Here is a 19,596-nt window from a genome sequence, read left to right as displayed (position 1 = left end):
ATTCAGCTACTGATATTATGATAATGATTGAAATTGCCTCACAGGGTGGCTCACAGGCTTTTCAGAATAAAGGATAGTTTCAAAGCGCAAAGGCAGAAAGAAGAGATCAGCTTATTCATAATGTAGTACACAATGTGTCCAATTATCTGACCTGGGGACAATGTCTTGGGCCAGTCTTGCTTCTATGGTATTTAGTTGTCTTATTTTCCCATGGACAAAAAAATAAAAAGAAAAGAAAAGAAAATGAGAGGAAAATCACTGCCTACCTCTGACACACAAAAGCACCTAAATCCATTCCTATCTTTCTATCCCGTAACCAACCTCCCCTTTGTTCCAGCATTATTCCGTACTGCAGCGCATGACTGTGTCACCAAGGCACTTCCACTGTGGAATGCTTCCTTTAGCCTCTCTCTCTCTCTCTCTCTCTATCTCCTTCCCTCTCTCTCCCCACCCCTCTTTAAGCCTCCAGGGCTGCCCAGTGAGCAATCCCTTCTAAGACTCTCTCCCCTACTCTCCAACTTCTTCCCCCCAAGTAATTTCTTCCCTAATTTACAGCGCATAAATTAAGTCTTACAAATTGTATTTCTCCAACCAATGCCAATTTTGACTACTCATCAGTTCTTCTCCAGACTTTGAAGGATTTTCCTGGCCCTCCTGCTTTTCCTTCTTACATCTGCATTTGGTTTCCGGGATTTACTAGTGCCCGCAGGGGACAGTGTGATGGGTGTGGAATTCAGGAAATAAATCTGAGTGTCTACATTTTAGCAGTTGTGGGACAAATTTTGGAGGAAGACATTTCTGCATTAAATCAAGTTTTGTGAAGAAGCCGATCCATTATTTTTCCATTGTTCTCTAATCCCTTTTTTCTTGGGTGTCACTTAAAAACCCTTCCAACTCTATATCTTTATTGCAAAGAATGCAGTATTCCAAAATGTTCTTAATACTATGGCTCTACTAAAAGAAACTGAGTCATCTTTTCAGATGGGGAAGGGTTGCAGTTAGAAAAACTTAGATGCCAAACCTTTTGAGGGTTTGCTTCAAGTACTAATCCTGATATAACTCCAATATTAAATATGTATCTTATATATACTTATATATTAGATATGTATCTCATATATATACATATATATATGATCATAACTAATATTCACTGAGCCAGGAACTATTTCTTTTTTGGGGGGCGGGGGGAACTATTTCCATTCAATCTTCACAACAGCCCTATGACTATTCTTTTTTTAAAAATTTATTTATTTATTTATTTATGGCTGCATTGGGTCTTCGTTGCTGCACGTGGGCTTCCTCTAGTTGCTTTGAGCAGGGGCTACTCTTCGTTGCGGTGCGCGGGCTTCTTATTGCGGTGGCTCCTCTTGTTGCGGAGCACAGGCTCTAGGCGCCCAGGCTTCGGTAGTTGCAGCACTAGGGCTTCAGTAGTTGTGGCATGTGGGCTCAGTAGTTGTGGCAGGAGGACTTCAGTAGTTGTGGCTCGCAGGCTTTAGAGCGCAGGCTCAGTAGCTGTGGTGTGCATGGGCTTAGTTGCTCCGCGGCATGCGGGATCTTCCCGGACCAGGGCTCGAACCCGTGTCCCCTGCATCGGCAGGTGGATTCTTAACCACTGCGCCACCAGGGAAGTCCCCTATGACTATTCTTATCCCCCAGGGACTGTTCTTATCCTCTCATCCAAAAATGAAGCTATTAAGGACTAAAAAGGAAATTCTTTTGCCAAATAGCAAACAACTGGTAGTAGATCTGGAAGCAGCGATTGCTTTTCTGTGCTATATAATTTTAAAATTAAGTTTAAAGTAGGATTAATGAATGGGCATATAAAATGTCCCTGCCACTGCAGGAGACACTTTGGCGTATACCCCGTGACCCACAATTCTACTTATAATTCTACATGAATGTTCGTGGTTCGCAGTGTCCATCGGTACAGGAATTGGTCAACAATAGTACATCCATAAGATGGGAAACTAGAAAGCAGTTAAAAGAACAGAACTAAACCTATTTAGAGCAGCACAGACAGATCTCAAAAACATACTGTTTTTCAAATAAAGTAAATCAGAGAACAAAACTAACCGTATGATACCGTTTATGTTTTTAAAATACAAGTTAAACAAAATAACATATTTTCTAGGTTTAAGTATGAATGCAAAAAGTACTTTTTTAATGGTCTGGAGGATACTCACCAAACGTATTTAATAATTACCTCTGGAGAACAGGGGAAGGGGATCAGGATTAGTGGTGATTGACAAAAGGAACTATAGTTTATATGTAATGTTCTCATTTTTAAAGGAAAAGTGGATATAATTGTAATATTAAAATCAATTTCTTAATTAAGTGAAAGACAACTGAAAGCATGTTTAAAGAGGCCAATTTACCATGTTCTCAGCTTTCTCATCCTAATCTTCAGACTTAAGAAACTGAATACCATGTGAATTCTTTACTGGCTGCAGAGGCAGCAGGAAACCCTGAACTTGAACCTCAGCGTGCATAAGGCGGCAGAGGTAAAAAGAAGAATCACTGAATTTCCAGCAATACTTGGAATGTATTTTCTGGGCAGCAAGAAGGTTTTGACTACATTTCGGACAGGAAGTTCACCGCAAAAATGAATGGAATAATACAATATTATAGCCAAAACAGTATCTTCAAGGATTAAAACAGGAATTCAATGATTCTTAATGTTTTTATTAACTCTAAAAAGATCTCCAATTAACAAAGGACAAACCAGAGAGAGAAAACAACCTAAATAACATGTGTTGCACTAAATCCCTGCTTTCTCTTCCAAGATAACTCTTAGCTCTGCCCAAAGAAAACTCAACAAAAATGATGCTGCTTCATCATTTTTATAATATTTCTTCTGTTAAAAGGAGGCCATGACTTCCAGCATACACACTCCTGACAGCGACAGTCTCCTGAGAGACGAATTTTGTAAACAATGAGAAGACTGTGGAACGTTAGCATAGGTAATCTCTCCAGGTTTCACATTAGAAAGAAACCAAATAATTTTTAACCTCCTCATAAGAATTGTTGCAAGGTGACAAAGCAAGATGACAAGGCAAGATCCACAAGTAAGTTTTCAGAATTAATTTTTCTCTTTTGTGTCCAGAATAAAACGGGTTAAAGGCAGATTTCAAATCCCAAACCGCAGTGCTTAGCAACTCTCATTACTAATCAAGAAGAGGACAAGGATGTCCTCAGCACACTCTAGAGGACAGACTAGAGTGGGCAGACTCCTGTTTAGGAAGCCCTTCCTTTCTAAAGATAGAACCCCTAATCTCACCCTCTCTCCTCCCCAGGACCTGCATCACATCATCCCTAATAAAGAGCTCAGCAAGAGGCAGCTGGGGAAGATCTAAGGAAGGGTCAGAGGCCACAAGAAAATCAACTAATGGACACTGTGTTCACCTGAATAGTAAACCTCTCGGGACTTCCCTGGCCGTCCAGTGGTTAAGAATTCGCCTTCCAATGCAGGGGACGCAGGTTCGATCCCCGGTCGGGGAACTAAGATCCCACATGCCACGGGGCAACTAAGCCCGCGCGCCACAACTACTGAGCCTGTGCTCTCTGGAGCCCATGCGCCACAACTAGAGAGAAGCCCGTGCACCACAATGAAAGATCCCGCGTGCCGCAACTAAGACCCGATGCAGCAAAAAAAAAAAGAAGTAATCCTCTCACTCTTCTCATATTTGCAATTTCAAAGTCTTCGCGCTCCATTTTTCCCTCTGCTTAATTTTCTGAAAGACCTGACCAATCAAAATTCCCACCTGACCACACTACTATCTTTCAGTTATTCTCTCATACAGCCTGTGCTTCTCCTGCACAGCACTTACACAATGGTAAGGAATACATTTTATGTGTAATTAAGTATTTAATGTCTACCTCCCTCAAAAGACTGTGATGTTCACGAAGTCATACCTAGCACATAACCAGGACCTCACAATGTAAATGTTCAATAATTATTCGTAGAATAAGTGAATGGATGGATGGATGGATGGATGGATGGATAGATGCTCTTTTTATTAATATCCTAGTCCTCCCATTTGATTCACTCCACAATCTCATCCTGTTCTCATCTGCTATACCAAGTCCCATCAGTCTCTGGAGCTGGCTGATTTCTACTGCACACCGAGCCCCAGAGATGACGGACTAGTTTAGGAAACACACAGATTCTCCCACTATGACCTGTCGCAGCCTGTCCGTCTCCAGTAGCATTAGTATCCAGACATATCCATCCAAATATACTACTGTCATATTAGGCATATTACCAAATATACACAAAAATACAAATTAAGATGATAATAATAATAATGCAAATATTTTCTTCCTGAACCTCTCATAAATCATTTTGCACACCTCCTGTAGACACAAGCCCACTTCTGAGGAGCACAGCTCTTCTCTTCTACACTAGTTTTTATGTCTACCACTAGGACATAAGCTCCACGAGGGCAGGCCCTCGTGTCTGTTTTTTAGCACTGTATCTCCAGTGTCTACACTGCCTGGTACACTAATGAAAGACATGTTGAATATTAATAAATGAATAAATGATTCAGCTGCAAGGTTGTGGGTTTGAGGGAAGAATCTAGAAATCAGTTATATTGGTATCCCTAGCACCAAGCACATTTCCTAGCACATGATGGACACCTCTATAAATGTCTGCTGAGTGGATATACATTTGCTGTTTGATGAGTAAATGAGTGAATGGATGGATGATGGATGGATGGATGGACAGATGGACAAACAGAATGGAAAGGCTTCTTCCCCTCTGTTCACATCTCTAGGACTAGCATATCAAAGATAAAAATACCTGGCTGAACTTATTTATTTAATTTCAACAACACTTTACTACTGCTAAACAGTAGTCCTGTTGGAACAAGTATAGATGGAGTTTCACTCACCTCTTGTAAAAATAGAAAGTAACAAGGCTCATATTTTTAAAATTAGACCCGGTGGGAGATCAACCTAGAACAGAGATATGAGCTTCAGAAGAAGATGGGAGGAAGAGGAGATAGTTGACCAAGATGCATTGGGGAGGAAAGGCCATGAATTATTTATTCATCCACATCTTGCTAGATAAGAATAAAAGTTTAAAAGACTGAAAAAATACTTACCTTGAAGGAACCAAAATTATAACTCAGTCCTTGTTAGGGTGAAGGTCTCATCCTATCTAATTTGTAATTTTTCTATATCTTGTTATGAAAATATCTTGGCTAATAAAATTGCAGTTGTTTCTTTAACTCATCCTGTCTTTAGAAGATTACTGTCACTCGCTGTGTAACAGCTATTCTTAATCTCAAGGTTTTACATGTTACATGGACATAAGGGGAAATTACATGAATCCACACTCTCAGTATCTTTAGTTTGTAACCTTGCTGATACGTCACTTACATTCACTTTTTAATCAAAAAACATTAAGATGTTTTGTCTTGCCTTTTTCTTCAGTTGTGACTGTAATTTTTAAAATCATTTCTAAAATGAGCATAAATGTGGAAGCTCTTCAAACAGCTATTAGCCTCTCTTTGCTTATTTCCATTCTTGAGGTAGATATGATTACCTCACCAGAATGTAAACCCCATGAGGGCGTTATTATTTATAGACACCAGGTAGTAAATAGTAATCATGCTAGCTCTGTATTAAGCATGACTCAAATACAATGCCATTTAAACCCAAGTGCAACCATGTGAAGCTGTTACATCTATCCACATTGCATAAAAAAGAAATTTAGGTTCAGAGATGATAAGGCATTTGATCTGAATTCCACAGCTGTGTTTTCTGGCTCCTCTCTTCCCCTCTCCTCCTCGCCCCTTCCCTTTCCTCCCCCCACCCGTCTCCTTCCCTCTCCTCTCCTTTCTACCCTCAACTCTAACCTCTTACTCGGGCTCACTCTACCTAGCCACTGTGACCTGTTTTCAGTCTTTAAATCAATGTTCCCTGAGCCTCAATCTAAATTAGTTTCCTGTGTTATTCAGTCTCATGTCGCCTAATACTTATCCTTCGTGTTATCACCAAATTAACTATTATTTATTTGTATGATTATTTACTCAACATCTATGTCCCCCACTAGGCTATGAGGTCCACAGAGGCAGGAAAATGCCTGTTCTGTTCACCACCATGTCCCCAGTGACTGAGTATCAGTAAACATCACAGAGTGAATGGAGTGAGTGAAATGGCACGGCCAGAATTCAAACCAAAGCCTATCTGACTCAAAAGCCCATATTGTTAATCACTATGTTATCATCCTACATAGATATGCAATCATTTCTCCCTAGATTGAATTCTTTTCCGACCTCATTCAATATTGCTGTCTGCAAGGCAAGTAGGGCTGCTGTAGCAATGAGGTCCATTTCCATAACTAATTTTAAGTTCACAAAATTTAACTTTAATAAATTCATAAATCTCTTTCCAACCACTTTTTGGAAGATTCCTGGGGGGAGGGATACATTGGGAGATTGAGACTGACATACACACTGCTATATAGAAAACAGATAACTAATAAGAACCTACTGTATGACACAGGGAACCCTACTCAATACTCTGTAATGACCTATCTGGGAAAAGAATCTTAAAAAGAGTGGAGATACATATAAGTGATTCACTTTGCTGTACAGCAGAAGCTAACTCAACAGTGTAAATCAACTATACTCCAATAAAAATTAATTTTAAAAAACGATTCTTGGGACTTCCCTGGTGGTCCAGTGGGTAAGACTCCGCGCTCCCAATGCAGGGGGCCCGGGTTCGATCCCTGATCAGGGACCTAGATCCTGCATGCGTGCCGCAACTGAGAGTTCGCATGCCGCAACTGGAGGATCCCGCGTGCTGCAACTAAGACCCAGCGCTGCCAAAATAAATAAATAATTGATTAACAAATAAATAAATAGATTCCTTCTGCTTTCTACAAGTTCCTGAATGTTGTACGGGTCGGGTCTAGTCAACTTAGAAGCTTATATTTTCACTTAATATAAAGTCCTTTGAATTTTTTTTTAATCTGTTACCAAGTTATCTGTTACCAAGATAACTTCTTAGTTAAGAAAGTCACAGGCAAGTTAATTAATTTAAGGTCCTATTTTAAGTGACTAGCAATTTCTCAGCGTTTATATTGGATACATCTCCATGGGAGGTATCAGGTGTAGCTATCAAGGCTAATAATGAATGCAGATTTGGGAACACTGTCACATATGGAATAGCTTCTGTGAGTGGAATGGTGGAAACAAAAATCTCTGCTGACAACTAGATGGGACATTTTATTCATTGGAATCCTCTATATATCTTTTCACATATTAATGATTCTAGAACTCTTCCCAAGTGGGATTTTTTTCACTCCATCTATTATCAAACACTTGATAAATTATCTTAAAGTGAAAATTTTTCCAAGATATGATATTCCACTTCCTATGCTGAGTGGTGTGCTTGAAACTTTAATAAGTTGTCTATTCAAAGTGGCTCCTCAGGAATATTTCCCTTAGAATGAACTTGAAATATAGCTTAATCCATCTTCCAAAGGAGCAATTCTCTAGTGCAATAAAATTGCCATAGGGAGATTTAAGTCCTGTTGGACTTCATTTCAATACTCTTCATTTTATGGCAACCTTTAGGAGAAGGAACAAGCAAATTTAAGATAACATTTTCTTCAGCATTATTCACAATTCACAAGACATGGAAACAGCCTAAAAGTCCATCAATGGACGAATGGGTAAGGAAACAAATGTGACATATTTATATCTATCTATATCTAAATAATGGAGTACTACTCAACCATAAAAAAGAAGAAAATCCTGCCATTTGCAACAACATGGATGGACCTTGAGGGCATTATGCTTATTGAGATAAGTCAGACAAAGACAAATACTGTATGATCTCATATGTGGAATCTAAAACAAGCATAAAACTCATTTTTTAAAAAAAGAGGTCAGATTTATAGTTACCAGAGGTGGGGGGCTGCCAGGGGTGGGGCGGCTGGAAGAAGATAGACATGAGGTACAAACTTCCAGTTATAAGATAAATAAATGCTGGGGGTGTAATGTACAACATAATGACTATAATTAACACTGTTGTACAATATATCTGAAAGTCCTAAATATATGTGAAAGTTCTCATCACAAGGAAAAAAACATTTTCTCTTTTTGTATCTATATGAGATGATAGGTATTAAATTTAACTAAATTTATTGTGGTAATTACTTCACAATATATTTAAGTCAAGTCATTATGCTGTAAACCCTAAACTTACACAGTGCTGTATGTCAATCATATCAATAAAACTGGGAAAAAATATGTTCTATTATCTATGTCTTCGTATCATCTCTTCTGCTGCTTAACAATGCTTTCTATACAATGTTTCTACACACAGTTTCATCTCCCTACAGGGCCACATTATAAATTTTGTGGGTCCTATGCACTTTTACCGTCATGGTCTCTTTCCTCCATAAAGATATTAAAAATCATATTTTATAACTAATTGGTATAAAGATGAACATATCAAAATACTACCTATTAAAATATTTTTTCAACTTAAAAGTTATTTTTTTTCTCTCTCTCTCCTGATTTTAAAAGAAATTAAAACATTCTCATGGGTCCCTTAAAATACGGTGCTCGCCAGTGACGCTGATGGATAGATTGGTTCCGTCTCTCTAATAAAATCAGGCAGTAGATATGACAAACTCTCCCCAGTTTTCGGCTGTTGATTATCAGCTTTTGTGTTTGTGTGTTGAGCACCTGTGGGCCTTGCTGCACTGTCCTTTGTGATGGGCTGCAAACCCACTGGTTCTCACCACCTCCTCAAGCACGGAAGGACTCAGCGAAGTACCCTGTGTATTAGTTAGGGTTCTCCAGAGAAACAGAGCCAATAGAATGGAGATAGATAGATAGATAGATTTATTTTAAGGAATTGGCTCACATGATCGTAGGGGCTGACAAGTCCGAAATCTGCACAGTGAGCTGGCAGGCTGGAAACCCAGGGAAGAGTTGAAGCTGATGCGGCCATTTGAGTCCAAAGACAGTTCGGAGGCAGAATGCTCTCTTCCTTGTGGACCTCAGTCTTTTCTCTCAGGCCTTCAACAGACTAGGCGAGGCCCACCCACATTATGGAGGCTAATCTGCTTTACTCAAATCTACTGATCTAAATCTTAATCTCACCTAAAAAATACCTTCAAGAGTGAAATATAGGTCGGTTTTTGGCTATATTATCCTAGCCTAGCCGAGTTGACACATAGAAGTAATCATTACTTTGCTGTACACGTGAAACGAACACAACATTGTAACTTAACTATACTTCAAAAAAAAAAAAAAAAGTAACCATTATACCCTGTATTTTCAAAAAGTATGATCTTGAGGTTGCTACCAGGCTGTTACACAAGGTTACAAAGATCTTCATGCAAATATCACTGCCAGACTAGAGAAGAAATCAATTGTCTCAAGGTCAAAATAATGTGAAACAAAACTGTATCACCTGTGTCTTGAACAAACCTAGCCTTGTAAACTTGAATAAGTCTGAAAATCTTGATTTTGCTTTTAAGTAAATGTCAGCCTGCCCATTTGCCTTTACGAACAGAAGTGTAAGCATTCTTCTTTACCCATATAGCATGGTTTTTAAACCAGGGACCAGAAATGGCCTTACCATCAGAAAGCAACATTTAACAGCCAGTACGGACAAAACCATAATCATTGGCTTTGGCAGCTGTCCTCAAAATTCAAACTGTCAATTCTAAATAAATCCAGGGGAAGTGTGGCTCCAATGCATGGGAAAAGGAGAACTGGGGGGAGCCGTGACCCACGCTTAGATGATACCGGCCCTAGTGCAGCCTAACGCCTGCCATGAGCAGCGCAGGCTGCGGGCGCTAATGAAGACCCCTGCTAGTGCCCTTGCTTCCCAGGATGTGGCCCTGGAGTGGGAGCCTCTCACAACAGCCCTACAGGCAGGAAGCTCCCGGGCGTAGAATGAACGGCGATGACTGAGTGTTGTGCCTATTGGGAAGCCCCCCACCGGCACCCACTCCTCAGGCAAGGAGGGGAAACCATACCCTGCTTTCCCTTACATGGAGACACTATTTTTTACATTTATTTTCAAATTAATTCTTATTGGAGTCTGGCTGCTTTACAAGGTTGTGTTAGCCTCCACTGCACAACAGTATGAATCAGCCATACACATACAGATACCCCCTCCCTTTGGGATAGACAGCTGATGGGAACATATTGTATAGCCCAGGGAACTCTACCTAACGCACTGTGGTAACCTATATACATTATTGATCCTATGTATAAAATAGATAACTAATGAGAACCTACTGTAGAGCACAGGGAACTCTGCTCAATGCTCTGCGGTGACCTAAATGGGAAGGAAGTCCATTTTCCCAAGTAAAGCAAGAAGGTAGACGTAGATAAGATAACAGACTTAAGGGACTTGGGATGGAAATAAAGAGCTTACAGCATGGCTGAACCTTCAGCCCACGAGGGAAGTCGGGGCCAAAGGGAACAGAGAACGGTGCTCAGCCCATCCTTCAGTGCCAAGAAACTCATAACCAACTCCACTCCCACCTGCAGAGACTTAGTTCATCTAAGGGGAAAGGGAATGAGGAAAACAAATGGAATAAGTTTCCTTGAACTGACAAAATGGTATTTTTCTTCTAAAAGAAAGAGTGTCTTCTGAGCTAAACGGAGTTGTTATAAAAGTTACAAAATGTTTGCCCACCACCTAAGTTACATCCTCTCTAAACCTTAAACTCACTGTATATGTAGTAAGTGAACTTCAGTCACTCACCAAAGAGAGCTATCCATCACAGCTACATACATAAAGAAAACCAATACATAAGCAGAAAAGTAACAGAAACAAGTTACTAATCGCTTCAGGTTCTACAAGTTAGAGTGGCAGAAAGTTTATTTCTCTAGAGAAGTGACTTCGCTAAGGTACAGCTTAATACACGTCAGCCTTTAGGGATAAATGTTATGAGGAAACTTCATATGAAGAAAGTTGTGCAATTAAAGACAATGTCCATTATGTTCCATCAATAATAACACGTTATGTTTCTTTGAAAGGCCTCTGTGGTGTGAGTTCTGAGCACTAGTGGTTGTACTAACTTTAGCAAAGGCTGACTATTAGTCAGCTCGCGCTGTTGTAACAAAATACCTCAGATGGGTGGCTTCAACAACACATTTATTACCTCACAGTTCTGGAGGCTGGGAAGTCCAAAATCAAGGTGCCAGGCAGTTCAGATCCTCCTAAGAACTCTCTTCCTGGCTTGCAGATGGCCACCTTCTCACTGCGTCCTCACGTGGCAGAAAGAGTTCTAGTCTTTCCTCTTCTTATAAGGACATTGATCCCGCCATGGGGGTCCCACCTTCATGACCTCATCTAGACCTAATTACCTCCCAAAGGCCCCACCTCCTAATACTATCACATTGGGGGTTAGGATTTCAACATGCAAACCTGTGGAGGACACAAACATTCCGTCCACAACAGACTGCACGTTGAATTGCGCGGAGTGGGAACAGGTAAGTCCAAAGCGTAGGCAGTGGAAGGGCACTGGGGGTGAAGGCAGCCAATCCACATTCTGTTCATCAGTTAATCACCCCGAGTTCTCCCTATTTCCTAATCCATATCCCTAACTGGCAATTCCAAGCATGGAACCTTCCAGAGGTTTCTGGAAAGAACAATTCCACCTCCACTGCTATCTTCTCCCATGCCATCTATTCACCATCATGACGACACTGCCTGGGTATTTTCTAGAATGGTTAAAAAAATTAAAAATTTTTGGTCTTATTCCCAACAGTGTTGGAGAATGATTCTATTATCTACTTTTTCTCCTCTTTTAACGGGGTTTAGAGAAGCAGAGGACATAAACACATGTACTCAAGTCCAGAATCCTGAGCAAAAAGCCCAAATCAGCTATTAATAATCCCATTTTCACAAAGAGGACACTGAGGCCTAGAAGGGTTAAGCAACGTTTTCAAATGGTGGGGCTGACTTACACGGTATCTTCTAACTTACTGTCTTATACATAGTTCTTTGTAAGCCCCCTCAAATTATTTGGGAAGTTATGGTTAGTTTATCAATATTTCCCAGAAAATTTAAGGTGGAAACTAACCTTAAAACATCCAGAAACCAGACCTAGAGAAAGTGAGGAATGAGCTCAAGACACCAAAATCAACTCATTTCAGAGTCAACAAGATCCAGGGTTCCTGACTCCCTGGCTAATATTCTTCTTAGGCCCACAGACGTCTTCTCAATAGATGACCTGGGTTGACAAGCAAACGATTTTCTTATGAGGTACCCATAATAGGGAGAATTTGTTCCCTTCATCTGTTCCTCTCAGCTTCCCTGGTCTGCTTATCCTCAACCATCACGTGGTAAATTTCACTGTGAATTTAAAAACCCTTCTCACTATCTCCCTAGAAAACCTCTTATTTCTCTGGCCTTCCTTTATTCATAACTTCAAGAACCATCTAAACGGTAATGAGCCCCATATATCAGATGATCCCCAGACAAAACCTGTCTTTTGGGCTCAGGATCTACCTGGCTAACTGCCTTCTGGATATAACGTGGAACACAGACAGACCCTTCACACCCAACCTGTCTCCATCTGAACTCATGCTATTTTTCCCCCAACTTGCTCCTTCTCCGTCTCGCTGAATATGGCACCAAACATGCACCCGGTTCCTCCAGCCAGAAACCTGGGCTCTACAATCTCTCCCTCCTCCCAGTTCCAACGCATCTGTCTTGTCGACTCTCACCCCCAAATAACGACTCACCCTCCACCTCCTTGTCCACCATCCAAGTCTCGGTTACCATAACGGCCGGCACACAGTCTCCCCGACGCCAGACTTATTCCCCGCCCTCACCACTCACCTGGCCTCTAGCCCATGTATAGCCAGAGTGATCTTTTGCAAAATGTAAAGTGCTCAATATTCCCAAGGCTTGAACGTCTCCAGGGACTTCCCCTGGGCCTCGGGACAAAATCCAAACGCCCATGGGGTCCTGCATAACCTGACCCCTGCCTACCTCACCGGCTTCATCTCGCACTACTCTTGCCACCTCACGGTCTCTCCCGGCTACACCCCCGCCCCAGTGGCTTCCACAGTGGCCTGGATGGACTTTGCTTCTTCCCATTCTCCAGCGTGCGCGGTGGAGAAAACTTATCCAGCACTCCCAGCCCGGATCCTTTGCCTAGCTAACTCCTGCTCACCTCCCAGAGCTCAGCTGAAATTTCACCTCCTGCAGGAAGACCGCCCCCAGCACCAAGCCCAGGGGACACTTTCACTCCTTACCTGACCTGACCTCCCTCTAGCACTTGCCACACAAAGGCCACCCTCCTTGACCTCTCCTGACTTACACCCCCCGCACCACCACTCCCCCAGGCAGCTCTCCTTTTCTCTGATGCACGTGGCCCTTCTCTGTCTCCTGGAGCTCATCGTCCTCTACCCACTGCAGCCATGCTTTTGCCTTCTTCCTTTTTTCAAACTTTTATTTATGACCCCATTTATAATTTACTTAACTAGACTGTGAGCTCGATAGTTAGAAACAGCCTCTTCTACTTAGTATCCCGATTTATTCCAGGCACATACTTTCTTTAAAGTTTTATTTCAGTCTTGCAGGAAAAGTTACAAGAATAATCAAGTATATGCTTCGCTTAGATTCATCAGCTGAGAGAATATTTTGTCACATTTGACTTATTCCTTTCTCTCTGTACATTACAATCATGATAGCCGAATCATCTGTGAGTACTTTGCAGACATCATAGCCTTTATCCCCTAAATACTTCAGCATGTATCTCCCAAGAACAAGGACATTCCTTTGCATACAGCTGTCAGATTCAAGAAATTTAACTATGATACCGTATTACTCACCAGTTATCTCGATAACGTTCCTTAGAACAACTATAAATGTGTGGCACGTATTGTCAGGTATCTTTAGTCTGTTTAATCCAGTTCTCGGCCTTCCTTTCTCTTTCATAACATCAATAACGGGATACACTGACATATGGCTCCTGACATGAAGCACTGAGAAGTAAACAACGTGTCTCGTATAGAATCACCGTAAATGCCAAAAGTGATTAACTTGAATCTAAGGATGAGGAAACATGAGGCATACCCAGACTAAGGGACACGCTACAAACTGTACTGTTTTTAAACACACTGCCCCTAAGGGCCTGTAGTTGCCCTTGTTATTTCTGAGAACACACCCTCCCATCATCACCGACAACTCCGCACAGACGTCTTCCCCTTGGAGAGCCCTCCGGACCCACTCCACCCCCTGCCCCCAGGCAACCTCCATCCTGCAATCCCACTTCACTGCCTTTCGAAGCATTCAACACACTTTGAAATTACCTTGTTTATCTATTTGTTTTCTCTTGCTATCTATTTCCCCCATTAAAATATAACTTTTTTTTTTTTTTTCGGTACGCGGGCCTCCCACCGCTGTGGCCTCTCCCGTTGCGGAGCACAGGCTCCGGACGCGCAGGCTCAGCGGCCATGGCTCACGGGCCCAGCCGCTCCGCGGCACGTGGGATCTTCCCGGACCGGGGCACGAACCCGTGTCCCCTGCATTGGCAGGTGGACCCTCAACCACTGCGCCGCCAGGGAAGCCCTAAAATATAACTTTTATGAGTAGTGGGACCTTATCTAAAACAGTGCCTGCTTTAGACTAGGCCCTCACTTTTTAACTGCTGAAGGAAAGAATTTCCATATCTTTGGTGCCCTAAGACTCAAAGAACGTCCGTCACATGGGTGACTCATGCAATGTATGATTCACCAAGCAGAATTTTTCTGGTTAAGGTTTCCTCCCAAGTTCTCATTTTTGCTTACTCCAAATATTCACAAAATTTCAACACCAAGACCTTCCTTTTTGATTCTCCACTCTACCCATTTCATTTACCCTTAAGTAGAAAAGACTTAGGAAAATGTGATAATTACAGTCAGTTCTTAATATTGTTCCCCTTTGCACTGACATTGCGATTAGATGAAATGCTGAAAAATACATTTCTGTACAAAGCTAACAGGGAAGGTTCAGGAGGGACAGCACAAAGGTAAATTCAGTCAACAAAAAGGAGTCATTTCAGTTACTCAGAAATAAAATTCACATATTTCCTTTTATTAGCAATATTTAAAATATTTTATTCAAGCACTATCTAAACATGTAGAGATAGAAGCCATAATCAATAGTGGTGCTGGTATCAGTAAGAGAAAGAGTGCAGTGTTACTGGGTCCACCTCAGCAATGCTTTGAACTTCTCTGACTTAGATCAAAGTCACCAAAGCACCAATTTCAAAGGAAAAAAATTGGAAGTGAAACAAAGAAAAAAAGAAATCTTGGGTAAATAACCTAGCATAAATAATTCCTAGTACAGCAAATGTTACTCCCTTTTTAAATTAAAATTTTTAATTGTCCTTGAACACAGCAAGTCTTTGTAATGAGTCAACTTAACTCAAGTACAGACCAAGAAGCACTCACTATTGTTTCAAATACACTACCCATTACATTTGGCAACACTGAGTAAAGATACCCACTGACCTTTTTAAAATATAAAAGGAAAAACTGGCTCTCTGTTTGGTGTTCAAAAAGGTTTCTCCTACCTGTTCTTTGAATGCTTTCCCTACTGCTGCATTCTAAAGCCAGGTGGTCAAAGAATAATTAGATACCAAGAGAAATTAAGTGTTACAGTTAAAATAAAGTTGGATATACAAATGAATTAACTTGTTATCATTCCTTTTCTTTTAGCTTTTTATTCTGAAGTAATTTTAGACCCAGAAAAAAAGCTGCAAAATTAGAACAGAGAGATTCTGTGTACCCTTTACCCAGCTTCCCCTAACGTTAATTACATAACTGAAGTCAGCTAAAACCAGGAAATCAACGTTGATGCAATACTATTAACTAAACTACAGATCTCATTCAAATTTCACCAGTTTTCTAATAATGCCTTTTTTATGGTCCAGGAGCCGACTCAGGCTCCCACATTGCATCTAGCTGTCATGTCTCCTTAGTCTCTGCCAATCATGACCTTGACACTTTTGAAGAGTACTGGCCAATTATTTTGTGGAAAATCCTTCAAGGTGGGTTTTCTAATGTTTTCTCATGATCAGATTGTTACGATTTATTTTTGATAGTATAAAGCTCTTTTTTATTTGAAACAAGGGAAAACACTTAGTTACTTATCTAGTTCAATCCCTACCAACAGAGTACACTTTCTAGGAGTTTGTCCAATTGATTGTTTCATAGTCTAAAGGTATTTATTCCCTTGGGCAAGGAGAAAAAGTCATCCTGTTAACTTTTACAGCCATATCCCAAATATTTTATTTACTTTTCTTCTTCTTTATAATGACTTAACCAAGTTTGTATTTTTAGCTTTTTAAATAGTTCCCTTACCAAATTTTTGTCTGGTGTATCTCTCAAATACTAACAGAGGTATGTTAAAAGTGTTCTACTGTAGTTGTGGATTTGTTTATATCTCCTTATAGATTTTTGCTTCTGTCAATTTTTGTTTTATATATTTTGAGGCCATTTAATTAGATTCATACACATTTAGAATTGTTTAAGTTCCTGATGAATAAAAATTTTTATTATTATGTGATAGTGATATAATTTGTGTTATTATTGTGACTTTCTTTACCTCTAGTAATGCTTTTTTGCCTTAAAACTATTCTGTATAATATTATTATGCCTAATAAGCTTTCTTTTGCTTATTATGTGTCTGGTAAATCTTTTCATACACTTTGCTTTCAACTTTTCCATATACTTTTGTTTATAGGTGTCTTTCATAAATAGCATATACCTGGATTTTTTAAAAATTCAATGTGACATTTTTGTTGGTTAACTGAGCATTTAGTCCATTTATATTTATTGTAATTACTGGTACATTTGTATTTCTTTTCATCATCTTTTTTTTTTTCTTAGCTTTTTCTGTTTCTTTTTCTCTCCCTTCTTACCTTTTTTGGGAAGCTTTAGGGTTGTTGTTTTTTTTTCTTTATATCTAGAATAGGGAGGCTTCTGACTTAAGTTCATATGAAGATGTGATAAGAGTCAGATCTTTTCTTAAAGTGGATTAAAAGGAGAAAACCAAAAAGAACAGAGCAAATCAGAAGAGAGAGGAAATGGTTCTTTAAAAGGTGGAAAATAGGGACTTCCCTGGCAGTCCAGTGGTTAAGACTCCATGCTTCCACTGCAGGGGACACGGGTTCGATCCCTGGTTGGGGAGCTAAGATCCCGCATGCCACATGGTGCAGCCAAAAAAAAAGAAAAAAAAGTGGAAATAGATACTACCTCACACCTAGTAGGATGGCTACGAGAGAGAGAGAGAGAGAGAGAGAGAGAGAGAGAGAGAGAGAGGAGGGAGGGAGGAAGGAAGGGAAGGGAAAATACAAGTGCGGACAAGGATGTGGAGAAACTGGAACGTTTGTGCAATGCTGATGAGAATGTAAAATGCTGTATCCACTAAAACAGTAGGGCAGTTCCTCAAAAAATTAAAAATTGAATTACCAAATAATCCAGCAATTCCAATTCTTATACCCAAAAGAAATGAAAGCAAGATCTTGAGGAGATATTTGTACACCCATGATCATAGTAGCATTATTAACAGTAAAACAGTCCAAGTGTCCTTGTACTGATGAATGAATAAACAAAACATGGTATATACATACAATGGAATGTCATTCAGCCTTAAAAAGTGAGGAAATCCTAACGCATGTTGCAACATGGATGAACCTTGAGGGTATGATGCTAAGTAAAGCAAACCAGTCACAGAAGGACAAATACTGTATGATTCCACTTATATGAGCTGACTAGAGTAGTCAAATTCAGACACAGAAAATAGAATGGCGGTTGCCAGGAACTGGGGTGACGAGGGAATGGGGAGTTACTGTTTAGTGGGTACAGAATGTCAGTTTTGCAAAATGAAAAGAGTTTCAGAGACAGATGGGGGTAACAGTTGCACAATAATGTGACTATACTTAAGGCCACTGAACTGTACACTTAAATATTAAGATGGTAAATTTTATATGTATTTTACCACAATTTTTAAAAAGTTTGAAATGGTGGGGAAATAAAGGGAAAGTGAATTGACTTCCTTCATAATTATACATGACCAGCTCTAAGTCCTTTACTTTAAGGAACTATAGCTGTTGATTTACGTTCGCTTCTCAAAACAACCCCATCAGACAGCAATTCTAATTAACCCTCGTTTTACAGAAAGGAATGAAACTTGCTCAAATCCCCAACAATGGTATATACTGGAGCCATGACTTTGGTTCAGGTCTTCCAAACACATGAAAACACTGACACAGCAAAGTAGCTACATATGTTTGCGGCCTCCATCCAAGCACTTTTCACCAGATGAATGCTAGAGCTTTTTGCTGACTGATGATATAATTTGGTGACATTTTCCAGCTTCCACACCTTATTTCAGATGTATGGCAAAGTTACACTGTTCTGCTCAAAGTGACATCTGTAAATTTCCCCAAAGCATGTTTCTGTCTTCCACGCTTGAGCTGTGACACTACAATTCACACAATATTGCTTAGTATCTGTCACTTTTCCTAGCCTAGTAAAGCTCTGCTGATGATAAGGGGTAAATCCAACCTGAGAAAAATGCAACATTAGATTTGGTGCAGGGATGATACTACAAATGACACAGTCTTCTTATGGGTTATTGTAGACTCTTGAGTTTTCATTGACACCAGGGACTGTGTCAGATTCATTTCTGTATACTCAGTCCCTCACACAGACCCTCAGTAACTGACTGCTGACATGGTCCTGAGGTAAGGATGGAGGTGTCAGGGATGGTGGCAGTGGTGTTGATGTACGGCAATCTCCCAAGTTATAAAGACTAATAATAGCTAATAGATAAAATAGATAAACAACAACAAGGACCTACTGTGGAGCACAGGGAACTCTACTCAATATCCTGTAATAAGCCATAATGGAAAAGAATCTGAAAAATTATACATTATATATATATATATATAAATAACTGAATCACTTTGCTGTTCACCTGAAACTAATACAACATTGTAAATCAACTCTACTTCAACTTAAAAAAAAGAAAAAAGAAAGAAGAAGAGCGAATATTCAGAAGCATTTACTCTGTCACTCTGTTGGGAGCTTTACATATATGAACTGTGAACCCCCAAACCACACTATGTCATAAGCATTATGATCCCATGTTTCAGATGAAGAAACTGAAGTTCTGAGACATTAAGTAATTTTTTTGCCCAAGGTGTCACAGGTAAGTGGTATACCCAGGACTGCTTGAACTCAAAGCTAATACCTCCGGCCCCTGCAGTATTCTACTTCCTCATACAATTGCATATTATCCCAGCTTTGTGTTTTAATCAGTTTTTCAGTGTCATAATGGTGTGGTAGGAAAAGTACTAAACTTTCAAAGGAAAGGTATTTAAGTTCCCGCTCCATTATTTTGCTAATTGAGCAAGCTATATCATCTGTATAATGGGAAATTTCTGCCTTGACTATCTGAGTTACAAGATTGTCTCAGATGAAGTATTCTGGAAACTGAAATAACAATTATAATAAATGCTGGCCTTTTGCTTCTATTTTTATTCTCAATAAAATTTAGGTCTTTCAGGTCAATTAAAATCTTGGGCTTGGTGGATATTTTCCTTTATGT

The 19,596-nt window shown here is 40.0% G+C and overlaps 1 protein-coding gene across 1 annotated transcript in view; it reads right to left on the bottom strand.

Moving 5' to 3' along the window:
* Positions 1–8,401, bottom strand: part of CCDC170 (coiled-coil domain containing 170) — a 72,523-nt gene extending 64,122 nt beyond the window's left edge. Inside the window, 1 exon segment of the mRNA XM_059083200.2 lies at positions 8,396–8,401. Within this exon segment, the coding sequence (XP_058939183.1) occupies positions 8,396–8,401 (6 nt within the window).
* Positions 8,402–19,596: the final 11,195 nt, after the last annotated feature.

Source organism: Kogia breviceps, chromosome 13, assembly GCF_026419965.1.
Source record: "Kogia breviceps isolate mKogBre1 chromosome 13, mKogBre1 haplotype 1, whole genome shotgun sequence".
Taxonomy (NCBI): domain Eukaryota; kingdom Metazoa; phylum Chordata; class Mammalia; order Artiodactyla; family Physeteridae; genus Kogia; species Kogia breviceps.
This window is presented reverse-complemented; position numbering and strand designations above follow the sequence as displayed.